Source organism: Miscanthus floridulus, chromosome 7 (genome assembly GCF_019320115.1).
Source record: "Miscanthus floridulus cultivar M001 chromosome 7, ASM1932011v1, whole genome shotgun sequence".
Lineage (NCBI taxonomy): Eukaryota > Viridiplantae > Streptophyta > Magnoliopsida > Poales > Poaceae > Miscanthus > Miscanthus floridulus.
Window position 1 is genome coordinate 129,757,338 of NC_089586.1, and position 12,468 is coordinate 129,769,805.

The following is a 12,468-nucleotide window of genomic DNA, read 5'->3' on the forward strand; positions in this document are numbered from 1 at the left end:
AGCGAGACGAACTGGCCGTAAGTTCAAACCTAATTTGTTGTGGTAAGAGGCGAGGTAGGTGCTGCTCAGGTAGCATGTGGTTGGCGATCTGAGCTGAACGTTCGAACGAAACGCGGACACATCGCAAGCGTGAACCCACTCACACACCTGACCTGGCACCCCTGCTGAAATCTCACGGTGGGGTCGTCGCCGTTGACGACGACGGGAGTTCCACCACCGTCCACGCGTTCTTTGTCCGTCCCGGGCGCTGTGCCCGCCTCCGCGCCGTCCATGCGCTAGTGAGTCCCGCACACTAGCCGCGCACGCAGGAGTGCGCGCGCCACCACAAGCGCAGCGCCCCCGCGCTCGTGGCCGCGCGCGAGCCACCACCCCGCTTCCGCTGAGTGGCCTGCTGCTGCCACCACCCATTGGCCGACCCGCCCCCCGCCCCAATTCCTGCTCTCTCCGAACCACCACCAACTTCACGTTTGTCCAGTCAGTCAGTTGCCTTCTATCGCATCGCATCCCTCGCCGCCTGCCCGCTCCACGCTTGCCACGCCGGCCTCGCTTCCCACCGCCCACCAGAGACGCTGTTGCGGCAGCTGCGGGCCGAGTCCAGCCGGCATGGAGGCCGCGGCGGCGGCGTCGCATCTCCTGCACTGCGGCGGCTTCGGCCGCGTCGCGCACCTCCCGGCGCTCCCCGGCCGCCGAGGACAGTTCCCACGCGTCCGCGCCGTCGCCACGGAGCCCAAGCCGTCCACCTCCACCTCCTCCTCCTCTCGCGGCAGGACCAGGACCCGTAATGACCTCTCCGACACCGTAAGTTCCAACCTGCGGTGCGGTCCGATGCTCTCGTACGTGCTGAGATGTTTGCCTGCCTGTTTGTCTGAATGGGCGTCTGAATGACGCAGAGGTTCGGAGGTGTGTCCAAGGAGATCCAGCGCGTGCGCAAGCAGATGGAGCAGGACGAGCAGCTCGCCACGCTCATGCGCGGTCTCCGCGGCCAGAACCTCCGCGACGAGCAGTTCGCCGATGACAACGTTCGCCTCCGCCTCGTCGAGGTGCGTCCATACTGCAACCTCCTTTGTCCACTTCCGTTAACCTTTCACTCAGCGCGCTCTCTTCTTCTGTAACCAATTACCAATTAGTCAATTACATAACATCAAAATCACTTCCACCACAACGTTAATTAACGTGTGTACAAGTAGGTTGTTACTGAATTCCCTTGTTTTTCTTCCTTCCTTGGTTCAAGGTAGAATCCGCGGACAATGAGGGGCTGCCTCTTGTGTATAGCCCTGAAATCATATCAGCCTACTGGGGCAAGCGTCCGAGGGCCGTCGCCACTCGAGTCGTGCAGCTGCTGTCTGTTGCCGGTGGTTTCATCTCCCATCTAATATCCGATCTTATTAACAAGAAACTCAAAGAGGTACCTATCGTATTCCTTCCTGCAGCTGTGGTGCTTTCCCTAAAACCATGTAAAATGTGCTTGTTGATCACTATGTCTTTCTTCTGTTTCTGTCACATGCTCATCGACAGAATGAAGTGGCTCGCGCAATTGAACTGAGAGAAATCGTGACGTCTCTGGGTCCTGCTTACATCAAGCTTGGGCAGGCGCTAAGTATACGTCCAGATATTCTGTCCCCTGCAGCAATGATTGAGTTGCAGAAATTATGTGATAAGGTAACGTTGCCTCAATAGTTCTTTTATTATGTTTTTTTTTCCTTTGTTACCGCATATATATAGCATATACCTACTTGCTGATGGGGATTTTTACTGCAACGTCCAGGTTCCTTCATTCCCAGATGATATAGCAATGGCACTTCTGGAAGAAGAGCTTGGTCAGCCTTGGCAAGCAATCTATTCTGAGTTAACCCCCTCCCCAATCGCTGCAGGTAATTATACTAGATAGCTATGCACTCTCTGCTTGCCACACTAATTGTATTCCTTGACTATACTTATCCTATGCATCGTACTACAGCATCTCTGGGACAGGTTTATAAGGGCCGCTTGAAAGAAACAGGAGAACTAGTAGCTGTCAAAGTGCAGAGGCCATTTGTACTTGAGACTGTCACCATCGATTTATTCATCATTAGAAACTTGGGTTTGGTACTCAGGAGATTTCCACAGGTAAGATTTTGATCTACTTGGGGAGAATTGGCAGAGATATTACCTTTGATAATTCGAACTGAAACATTGCTGAATACTGTTAGGTATCCGTTGATGTTGTTGGCCTGGTAGATGAGTGGGCTGCTCGATTTTTTGAAGAACTTGATTATGTAAATGAAGGGGAAAATGGCACCTACTTTGCTGAAGTGATGAAAGAAGATCTTCCACAGGTAATTGCTTTGGTAGTCATATATTTACCCTGTGGAAATGGGAAGTCATGTAACAAGATCTTTATAACATCTATATTCTATACTGTTACGGAGTAAAACATTTCAATGTTAGTTTCACTGTCAAAACTCACTTGTGAATTATTTGAAAAATCTTCCAGGTTGTTGTACCAAAGACTTACCATAAATACACATCTAGAAAAGTTCTTACCACACAATGGATAGAGGGAGAGAAGTTGTCACAGAGCACAGAGGACGATGTTGGATCATTGGTCAGTGTAGGAGTCATTTGCTATCTGAAACAGGTTAGTTTCAAAAGCATTTTCTGTACAATACTATCCACATCTTATATGATCGAACATATGCATGAACTCACTTGCTGAAGGTAAGGAATAATGTTCTTCAATTTTCACCATCTTACCCATAGTATTCCCATCTTACATGATTGAAGATATGCATGCACTCAAGTCACCTTTTTTAAAGAAAGTATCTTCATGTTATATTTATTGTTCTTTGCAGTTGCTTGATACTGGGTTCTTCCATGCCGATCCACATCCAGGCAATATGATTAGAACACCTGATGGAAAGCTGGCTATTCTTGATTTTGGTAGGTCATCTAGTTTGAAAATCCACAAATAATTCTCTTGTCCAACTAAGGTATTTTGTGTTGCTTCTCATAAAATTATATACAAATATTATACATTATACAGATATTTTTATGGCAAAGATGACTGCTTTACTATTACTACAATGACACAACGATATTCGTTTAAGAAATTTCTTTCACTCTGCATTACTAACTAGTACCTACAGCAGTGCACACTAGTACTAGATTAAATCATGAAAAGTGCAGACCTTTTCAGTAGCATCTAATAGCCTGTTTGTATGCTTTTAGCAAGAATTCTGCTGACTAAGTTTCAAAAGAAAATTAATTGTGTCCTTAGATTTTTTATCAGCCTACTTTTGCTATGTTTTTTTTCCCATTTTTTAAGCACATGAAAAAAATGAATAAAATAGTGTAATTTTTCTTTGCAGGGCTTGTAACAAAACTAACAGATGATCAAAAGTATGGAATGATTGAAGCAATAGCTCACCTTATTCATCGTGATTATGATGCAATTGTCAAGGACTTTGTGAAGCTTGGTTTTATCCCTGAAGGGGTTAACTTGGATCCTATCTTGCCTGTACTGGCCAAGGTTTTTGATCAGGCACTTGAAGGAGGCGGTGCCAAGAATATTAACTTTCAAGAATTGGCAGCAGATCTAGCACAAATAACTTTTGATTATCCATTCAGGATACCTCCGTATTTTGCTCTGATTATTAGAGCTATTGGAGTATTAGAAGGCATAGCTTTGGTGGGAGATCCTGAATTTGCCATTGTGGATGAAGCATACCCATATATTGCACAGGTCCGCATTCAACCTTTGATTTAAACTTTGCACACTCCTCATACATTTCTACCATGTACATGGACACTGTTGCAACTAAAACATTCCTCCTTCTCTATCAAAGAAACACACATAGGAGGCACAAAGAAGTTCTGATGGTGGATTTGCTTTAAAGTTCCATATTACTAATCTGTGGTTTTATTTGACAATATCAGAGGCTACTAACAGACGAATCACCTCGGCTAAGGAGTGCCTTGCGTTACACCATATATGGCAAAACTGGTGTTTTCGATGCAGAAAGGTTCATTGATGTTATGCAAGCTTTCGAGAATTTTATTCGTGCAGCTAAGAGCGGTGGTGGGGAGAACTTGAAGGGAAACATGGCTGATCTGGCTGATTTAGGAGGTCAACCTAGCACCAGTTTGATTCCTGTATTTCCAATGGCCATAGCACAGCCTGAGCAGCCGGTTAAAGCCCGTGCAGCTCTTGCTTTTCTACTCTCTGAGAGGGGGAACTTTTTTCGGGAATTCATTCTTGATGAGGTAAGCTCTTATGCTATAGCAGCTGATAATTATTTATGGACCAGGAGTTGTACTTGACATATTAATTTCCTTGATATAGTTAAATGCTCATTCAAAATTTCTGACTAAAGATTTCTTATTTTGAGCACTGCAGATTGTGAAAGCCATTGATGCAATTTCAAGGGAGCAGTTAATCCAGATTGCTGCATCTTTCGGGATAGGAAACGCGACCCCAGTTTTCAGCATGGTTCCTGTTAGGGCCAGGGCATTGCTTCCAACTATCACGGAGGAAGACAGGGTCATCTTGAACAATGTCGAGAAGGTTGTGAAGTTCCTAACATCTGGGACTGCAACTCCAACAATGGGCGGGGTATGAGTGCTAAGCTCTGCTTTTTTCTTTTTCATTTTACTAAGAACCAATGTTGAAGGTTGCTGACATTCATTGTCGTCGTTGGCAGGACGTAAACATGGTGTCTGTAGTGCAAGAGCTTCTACCTGTGTTGCCAGGCATCTCATCGAAGATCCTACCTGATGTCTTGAGCCGGTTGTCATCACGAGTATTTGCACGGCTGATCCGAGAAGCATTTTTGTAAAGTGTTTTTCCTTTCCCCCCTTTACTAACAGGAAACTACAATTAGTTATATCTGCTAAAACAACACACAAATGATAGAAGATTGTACAGCAGTACGATGTATAGAATTTATACCTATACCTATGCAAGTTAACCAAGCTTAACCAACACTGACTGTGTTGTGCAATCCTGCACAAGATACCGTGTACACTTCTTTTACCACATACAAAATTGATTTCTTGGAGATAATGCAATAGAAACAATATATTACCATCGACCATCGCAAATTTCATTTGTATTCACAATTGTTCATTTTTCTTGACTTCAATTTACACTAAACAATGGATGCGTGCTAACAGTAACGAAGCAATAATGCTTAGAACTTGGGAACTGAAACGAGACATGCCTGCTGGCATTCCCTGGCAATGTAAGATTGAAGAACATGCACACAGAGCAGCAAATACAATTCCGGACAGCATCTTAAAATTTTCAAGGTAGAAGTGATGATACTAGTACAGGAGTTCACGCCTTACACATCTCGTAATGAGCTCACAAGGGCTCGACAGGATAAAACATGATGCGTGCTAACAGTTCAGCAATCTGAGAGTTTTAAGTCTAATCTTCTGTTGGCTTGACAACTGCTTCAACCTCTGCGATTGTACTCTCAGCTTCTCCAATCTCAGCACCTTGCTCATTTGACTCCTTCAGTTCAGCCTGCAATTGATACAATCCTTGAAAAGGACGAAGAAAATAATGCACAATATTTAAGGATACGGACACAGAATTTTTATGTCTTGCCAGTGTTGCTTTCAAGTCAGCCAGTGCAGTTTCAAGTCGCTTGTGGCAGTCTGGGACCATCATCCTTGACTCAGCTAAAACATTCTCCTGCAGAGGTGAAGTTCAAGTTTCAGACAGACTTGTGAGTCCTGAGATCAGAACAGCAGACAATTTCAACAAACTTTTCACAATCTCTGTTACATGAAGAGGAGAAAACCACTTCAGTGGCTTCACGTGGCCTGACAAATGCAGTGCATCTGAGAAATGAGAGATCAGTTTAATGCTAGGAGCCTAGGACAAAGAAAACAGAAATGAGATGATCAACAACCAATTACTCCTATCCTTACAGCCTCAAGGATGTAATTCTTACCAGAATATAATTTTCAGCAACAATCCATTAACATGGCGTCTCCTCTCAATGTATGGGAAGGCAGAAACTTCAGACCCATGAACCATACTATTTTTTCCAAGGCTAAACTGAACCACCAATTACCGCACAGCAATCCGGAAGTATTACCTAACTAGATGCAGACTGAAAGACCAGCGAGCAATACTATTATAAGAATTGTAAGCATATCAGATCACAACCAGTGGCAGGTATTGTAATGTAAACCTTCAGCAACACAACATACTAGAATGATCTTACGTTGTTTTGCAACCACTAGGGCAGGGTGGGGTCAATAACTGCGTCAAGAGGAAAAAAAATAGTAGTAGAAGAAGAATGCTCTGAGAATCAGAGGGACTTGTCAGCACCTGCTGTTTGAGATCGTAGGGATCGGCGCCCTTCTCCTTCATGTCGGCGGTCTTGGCCGCCTCCTTCTCCACCTCCTTCTCGTACGAGCGCAGCTCCTTCACGATCCTCTTGCACGTCGACGTCTTGATCTTCAGATTCCCCAGCGTCGCCATCCTAGAATGCAAGAGGCAGGAACGGACCCAATAATTTGTGAAAAAAAAAACACCCCCCCCCCCCCCCCCCCCCCCCCCCCCCCGAAGCCACATGCATACACTTAGACTTGTGATTAGATCAGATCCGGATAGGGTTCGGGGCCGGGTGCTCAGTTTTGCAGAGAAGGAAGGGGAGAGAGGGGGGAAAGAGTACCTGCTGTGGTGGGCGCTCGTCGTCGGCGAAGGGACCTGGGCAGCTGGGAGTAGGGCGGCGGCGCCGGTGGTCGCTTGGCCCCGTTGATGCAGAAAACGGCCGAATCGAACGTATAGGCGAGCTGAACGGGAGAAACGAAGAAAAACAGTAGACTCGTGTAAAAGCAGGGCTATTGGGCCGATTTCTCTCTCTTTTTTCTGCCGATGCACGCGCATGACTGGACTGGTTCGGTAGGGAGAGCGGCCCATGAAACTGGTTAATTTCTTCTTTCTCGGTTTCCATTCTCCTTACCTTTTTTCTTTCTTTTGCCAGGACACTTGGTTCTTTTTTTAAAAAATAATTATTTTACTTCTAACTATTTTTATTTTTATAACTCTTTTTTCATTAAAATTGTTTGAACCTTTTTCAGATCCACTAGTGAATTCTTTTTTTCTCCTTTTTTTGTCGTTGACTTAGGGGTAAAATTTGTTATCAGTCTTTTTAAATTTGTGTTCTCATTAATTTTATAACCTCACATGAATATGTCATGATAATGTATTCCCAAATATCTAAATTTTTTCTTGTGATGTCGGAATGTTTTCACGCAATGATGGGACATCTTTTTTTTCACAATGTTGGTATAAATTTCTTCTAAATATGGAACATTTTGGTCATGAAACTGAAACAGTTTCTTATGAAAATGCAACGTTTTCCTAGTGAAGTTAGAATGTTTTTCACAAAGGTAGGGCACGTATTTTTAAGCAAGGATATTTTTCTTCTTAAGCTGGAATATTTGGTTTTTATAAGCTAGCACACCCTCCCTCCCCACGGTAGGTACACAACACTTTCCTAATTTTGTATGTCACCATGCACCTAATCTGCATCTAGATGATCCTCTCTCCCGGCCGGACCATCTTCATGAGCACAATTAATCAAGATCTGGCACCTCATCCAGTGTGATGCACAGAGAAATTATAGCATTTCTTGTGATGTGATCTATCTAGCACCACATGACAAATTATATATAGTGTGACAAGCTATAAATGTGCATGTCATGATTTTAATTGTAATTTGATAATACTGCCCCTGATTCCCCGTCAGAAAAAAAGAACATTACTCTTGATTGGCGGGGAACTGTCAGCTTAGTTGTAGCACAGATCAGTGCTGAATTGTTTTTAGAGTGTATTATCGTATTAAGGGTCTGTTTGGATCCACTACTCTAAACTTTAGATCTCTAAATTCTTGAGCTAAGTCTCCAAATACGTGGTCTAAAGTTAGCTCTAAACTTTAGCGCACCTCACATTAGAGCTTTAGATATCAAAACTCAGCTAAAATGCCCTAAAGTTTTTAGAGCTCTAAAGTTTAGAGGGGATCCAAACGTGCACTAAAATGGCCCAAGTAGACTCAGAGGATTCCATCTGTGATATATAGGTCAGGCAGTTGGAGTATTTAAAGATTGTCGCAGTAGGATACAAGTTTTAGTTCATGTGGTTGCTTACGAAAATCTGCCATGCTGCAGAGTATATCACCACCTAGTAATTAATAAGTTGCAAGTTTGCAGCATCTCTGAATGGTCCTAAATTAGCAATCTCTCTACTATCACTGATATTATTAGAAAAATGATAGTACCACCGTACCAATTTTCCATGCTGTTGTCAGTACGATGCATATATGTTACGAAAATTTTATGAATGAAAACAGTGTCCTTTTTGGCGCATGTGCACACGGCAGATCCTTGAATTGTGAGCTGAATTTCTGCTCACTGAAAAAGGACACTGTTTTCATTCATAAATTTTTCGTATTGCTTCAGTATGTAAAGCCTTGACTGCTTGTTCCCTCTGAGAGAACGAAAAACATGCAAAATTCTGGAATCAAGCTAAGGGCCATAAGATTCTTCGTGGCTATTGGCGTGTGTGCTTGTAAAAAGTTTTTGTATCATGCTTCTTCTCTGAAGAAGTTTAAAGACTGAAACTTTTGCGTTATCTAGAAATCAAAATTATGAACTGAATCTATGTATTATATATTTATATATTGTTACTACTCTCCATGTTGTGTGTTGCGTATCAGTGCAAGCATGAAGCAGCAGCTTCTGTACGTGTAGACGCACGTGAACGTTTGGTATGAGCAGTGGTGTGGTCCTGCTGTGTATATTCAACAACAAGAAGAAAACTGGCTGGGGCTTATAGCGTACTGATGTTGGTCACCCTTGCTCCTTTAATTTCTGGTCTTCTGGATGTGCCAGCCTGTTAGTTGGAGTTGGACCATGCATGCATATCCATCTGTCCACTTAGTGTTCCAATTCTAAGATTGCGGCTAATAATATATATGCTTTCATTGGCAGCTGTGTGGCGTGAGAACTCATCGTACGTTGAACCAGGGAAAACATGTACACACACAAAATAAATCAATTTCTACAATCACCCTAAGTCATAATATCTTTAGTTAATTAGTTTGATCAATTTTATAGAAAAATGTAACACATCATGACACCAAATAAATAGACTATACCATGAAAAATATGTTTCATGATAAATCCAGTTACTGGTTTGGTATCGTAAATATTGGTGTGTGTTCTTTTCTGTAAGATTACTCAAATTTAAAATTGTTTGACTTAGAACAATTCTAGGTCGAAGTTGAATCTAATTCGGGACAGAAAGAGTATTGCTGTCTCAAAGTTGTTATTTTATGCTAGGCGACTAGCTTGATGATATACTAAATTACTGACGAGTAAACCCCATTCTATATTTTTCTCTCGCTGAGGAATGGTACGGCCGTACGGTCTAAATATCTAAGAATATTGTACCGAGGAATTCGACTTGATAGTCCATTCAATCAGCTTCTTCATTCCCATAAGTAAAGTACAGGCTTGCATTGCTTAAGCTGAACTGCGATCTATTTATTCTTCATCCATTTATTTACGTCTCTGATTTGACGGGACAACGGAGTCGTCGCTCCATAGGCGTCTCAGTGTCCGTGGGTGTAGTAGGGGCCGGGACGATTAGTCCTTGCACTGGAGTGTACTAGCTGGCAGGTGGGCCCCCCGGGAGTGGGGCAGTGCTGCGTCTGCGTGATGGGTACACGTACGCATAACTAATAACGCATGCACGCTTGCATGATTAATTGTTTTTTTTTGCGAGACACTCGCACGAACACACACTCACCCCCTGTGAGTACCTTCGAAGAACTAAGTTAAACTGACAAATCTCGAGATTGACGAGGTCACAGTGGGTGTCTTGCTATCAACATGCACGTCGCCTACCACTGCTCGTCTCACGGGTCACATGATGTGTTTTCAGTGAGAGCGAATAGCCAGAATGAGTGGTGTAGCTCATGCATTGCAGCAGCAACGCAACCGGGAGCCATGATACCATATCATATACATGTTTTATGATTCTATACACAGGTATGCATGATTAATTGCTTGTAGTAGTCTATATATATCTACACTTATGCAGTGATTTGCTTGTGTTTAGTTTGATTTATCAGCATAGATTTATGCAGACTTTGCACGGTGCTCGAAAGCAGGCTCAATATAGCATTATAGCTAGTACGCCATAATTGGTCGTTTTGGACAATGCATATTTGCACAATCCGATAGTAGTCGCACAAGGAAAAATATTTTCACCCGACATACGTCTACTAGAAACATGAGATCTCCACTAGAATATGGATGTGAGTACATTTAACAAATTGTAAACAATCAAACATAGTTTATTAAACACGGCTTGCCTATATAGGACAACCAAGCACGAAGACACATCGCATTGGCTTGGGTTATGCTACGTATATATGTAAGGTCTAATGCAGATTAAGCCTAATGCAAAGCAACCAATCAAACTCTTATATCTAGTAGCTACAGAGTCCTGTTTTTGTCAGTTCTTCGTTGTTGCTATGCACATCGATCGACTATATTCATTCATATGTATTTTCCAAGCGATGTACAACTTTGCTTTGGCAGCAAAGATGTGCTGTCAAGACGACGTATGCATATATACGACGTACGTATGATGCATGTGGATATACTACTATCTGTACATTACATGCATGGACCAGCATCAGTTGGCCAGCTGAGTACAGGAGTATGTTTGAGACTTGAGAGGGCACGCATGCAGGGCAGTAGCGTTAGATCACATTAGGTGTAGTGATTGATGGGAGTGCATGTGGTAGTTGAGATCTGTACTGCAGTACCAGTAGTTGTAGCAGGAAGAGAGATGCATCAGGCAAAGGCATTGGTTGGTCAGTTGGTCACTGCTGGCAATGCCTGCCCGGCCAGCCTCATCTTCCGCTTGCTTGCTTGCTTGCATGCTCTGGTTTTAGTTTGGTCGATCTGGACTGCTTTTGAATGTTGCTGGGGTAGATGACCGACGACTCACTGGCGATGCAGTCTGGTCTCTCTCTCTATCCCTGTTCTCGCGCGTGTGGGAGTTGCTATATTTCAGGTGATTAAATTTCCAGACAACAAACCAGTACATTTAGAATGACGACGACTTAGGTGGTGTTCGGATCCAGTGACTAAAATTTAGGAGGTGTGTCGGGAGAATGTTGCATGGGGTACTAATAAAAAAATAAATTACATAATCCGTCTGTACTCCACGAGACGATTTTTAACCCTAATTAATCAGTCATTAGCGTATGTTCACTGTAGCACCACATTGTCAAATCATGGACTAATTAGGCTTAAAAGATTCGTCTCGCGAATTAGTCGCAAACTATACAATTAGTTTCGTAATTAGTCTATATTTAATACTCCATGCATGTGTCCAAACATTCGATGGGACATCGACTAAAATTTAGGAGGTGCAACCAAACACCACCTTATATATAAGAGTCAATTCATAATTGTTAACAATAAATTATTTACATATTACCTAGCATAAGTGATATATTTACTTCCTTATTAGGTTCGTTCTAAGCCAAACACTCAAATATTTTTACCTTTGACTATGAATATCTAAAACTCTAATATGGATCAAGTGACAACATAAGATCGGAATTACTTGACTATATCATTATGAAAAGATCTTTCTCAACATATTTCTAAATAAAGTGTCGAATGAAGGGGTAAAAGGGGCAAGTGAATGGGAATGCTATTATTTGTCCCGAATGGAACTACTGTCTTCTCATCGTTTCACTGATAGCTGAGTGATTTCACAAAACAGTCTAAATGGACTCATATATCTCTGAATCATTTTAATTATTTCTTAGATTAGAGATGAAGGCCTTTAGTTATTTGCAACGACCAGGTCAGAAGTAAAGTAACCCAGTGAAGCTGGAGCCTGGCCGTCAATCAGCAGGGGATGCATGCGTGCATTGAGCTAGGTAGCACAGTAAGTACTAGTAGGGTTCACTGCTGCATGATCATCCTGGATGCATGTTGAGGAGGACGTCCTTGCATGTGTTTGGGTGCTTCTCTGCCGTGCCAATATAATAATTATTAAGCTGCATGCAGTAGTTTTATCAGTGGTGACGAAGAGGGCGGGCGCGGCCACCGGGGCAAACACAGGCACAGGCGTGGAGATGGAAGAAGAAGGACGACGAGGGATCGAGGCTGGAGGCATCGGGAGAAAGTGAGAGAAATACGGAAGGAGGATATAAAAATACGGAAGTGAGAGAAAGACAGCACTGTGAATATGTTCTTCATCAATTCTATCTACTATGATATGATGAGCCGATTTACCAGACGCTTCATCAAAACAGTTTTGGTTCCACAAGTTACGAAAAACTACTCGACCTGTGAAGCAGAGCCATATCAAACGAGACCGCAAACTACGTTTGGGCTTAGGCTTGTTTAGCTGATAAGTCATAACTAAAAGTACTATTG

General features: G+C 42.8%; 2 protein-coding genes across 3 annotated transcripts; one reads left to right on the forward strand and one right to left on the reverse strand.

The window, feature by feature from the left end:
* The first annotated feature begins 244 nt into the window (after window positions 1-244).
* LOC136467954 (uncharacterized) lies at window positions 245-5,067 on the forward strand. Its single transcript, XM_066466798.1, has 13 exons — window positions 245-798; window positions 891-1,040; window positions 1,232-1,405; window positions 1,516-1,659; window positions 1,766-1,871; window positions 1,958-2,106; window positions 2,190-2,315; window positions 2,474-2,617; window positions 2,832-2,919; window positions 3,348-3,721; window positions 3,916-4,242; window positions 4,376-4,591; window positions 4,680-5,067. The coding sequence occupies exons 1-13, from the start codon at window positions 604-606 to the stop codon at window positions 4,812-4,814; spliced, it is 2,328 nt and encodes a 775-aa protein (XP_066322895.1). The 5' UTR covers window positions 245-603; the 3' UTR covers window positions 4,815-5,067.
* Window positions 5,068-5,175: 108 nt separating this feature from the next.
* LOC136467956 (tubulin-folding cofactor A-like) lies at window positions 5,176-6,941 on the reverse strand. Of its 2 annotated transcripts, none has more exons than XM_066466799.1 (4): window positions 6,669-6,941; window positions 6,323-6,476; window positions 5,591-5,677; window positions 5,176-5,506 (listed from the first exon to the last, which is right to left on the reverse strand). In XM_066466799.1, exons 1-4 carry the CDS (start codon window positions 6,914-6,916, stop codon window positions 5,408-5,410), a joined length of 588 nt encoding a protein of 195 aa, XP_066322896.1. In that variant the 5' UTR covers window positions 6,917-6,941; the 3' UTR covers window positions 5,176-5,407. The 2 variants fall into 2 exon arrangements, with proteins under 2 accessions (XP_066322896.1, XP_066322897.1); XM_066466800.1 differs by having other exon boundaries at window positions 5,571-5,677; window positions 6,669-6,936.
* Window positions 6,942-12,468: the final 5,527 nt, after the last annotated feature.

Bases quoted from the DNA above. Each gene is read 5' to 3' on its own strand.
- LOC136467954 (XM_066466798.1), top strand. From the start codon at position 604: ATGGAGGCCGCGGCGGCGGCGTCGCATCTCCTGCACTGCGGCGGCTTC. The intron at 799-890 runs GTAAGTTCCAAC...TGAATGACGCAG, and splicing joins GTAATGACCTCTCCGACACC to AGGTTCGGAGGTGTGTCCAA. The intron at 2,107-2,189 runs GTAAGATTTTGA...GAATACTGTTAG, and splicing joins TACTCAGGAGATTTCCACAG to GTATCCGTTGATGTTGTTGG.
- LOC136467956 (XM_066466799.1), bottom strand. From the start codon at position 6,916: ATGGGCCGCTCTCCCTACCGAACCAGTCCAGTCATGCGCGTGCATCGG. The intron at 6,477-6,668 runs GTACTCTTTCCC...CTTGCATTCTAG, and splicing joins ACGAGCGCCCACCACAGCAG to GATGGCGACGCTGGGGAATC. The intron at 5,507-5,590 runs GCAAGACATAAA...TATCAATTGCAG, and splicing joins CTGACTTGAAAGCAACACTG to GCTGAACTGAAGGAGTCAAA.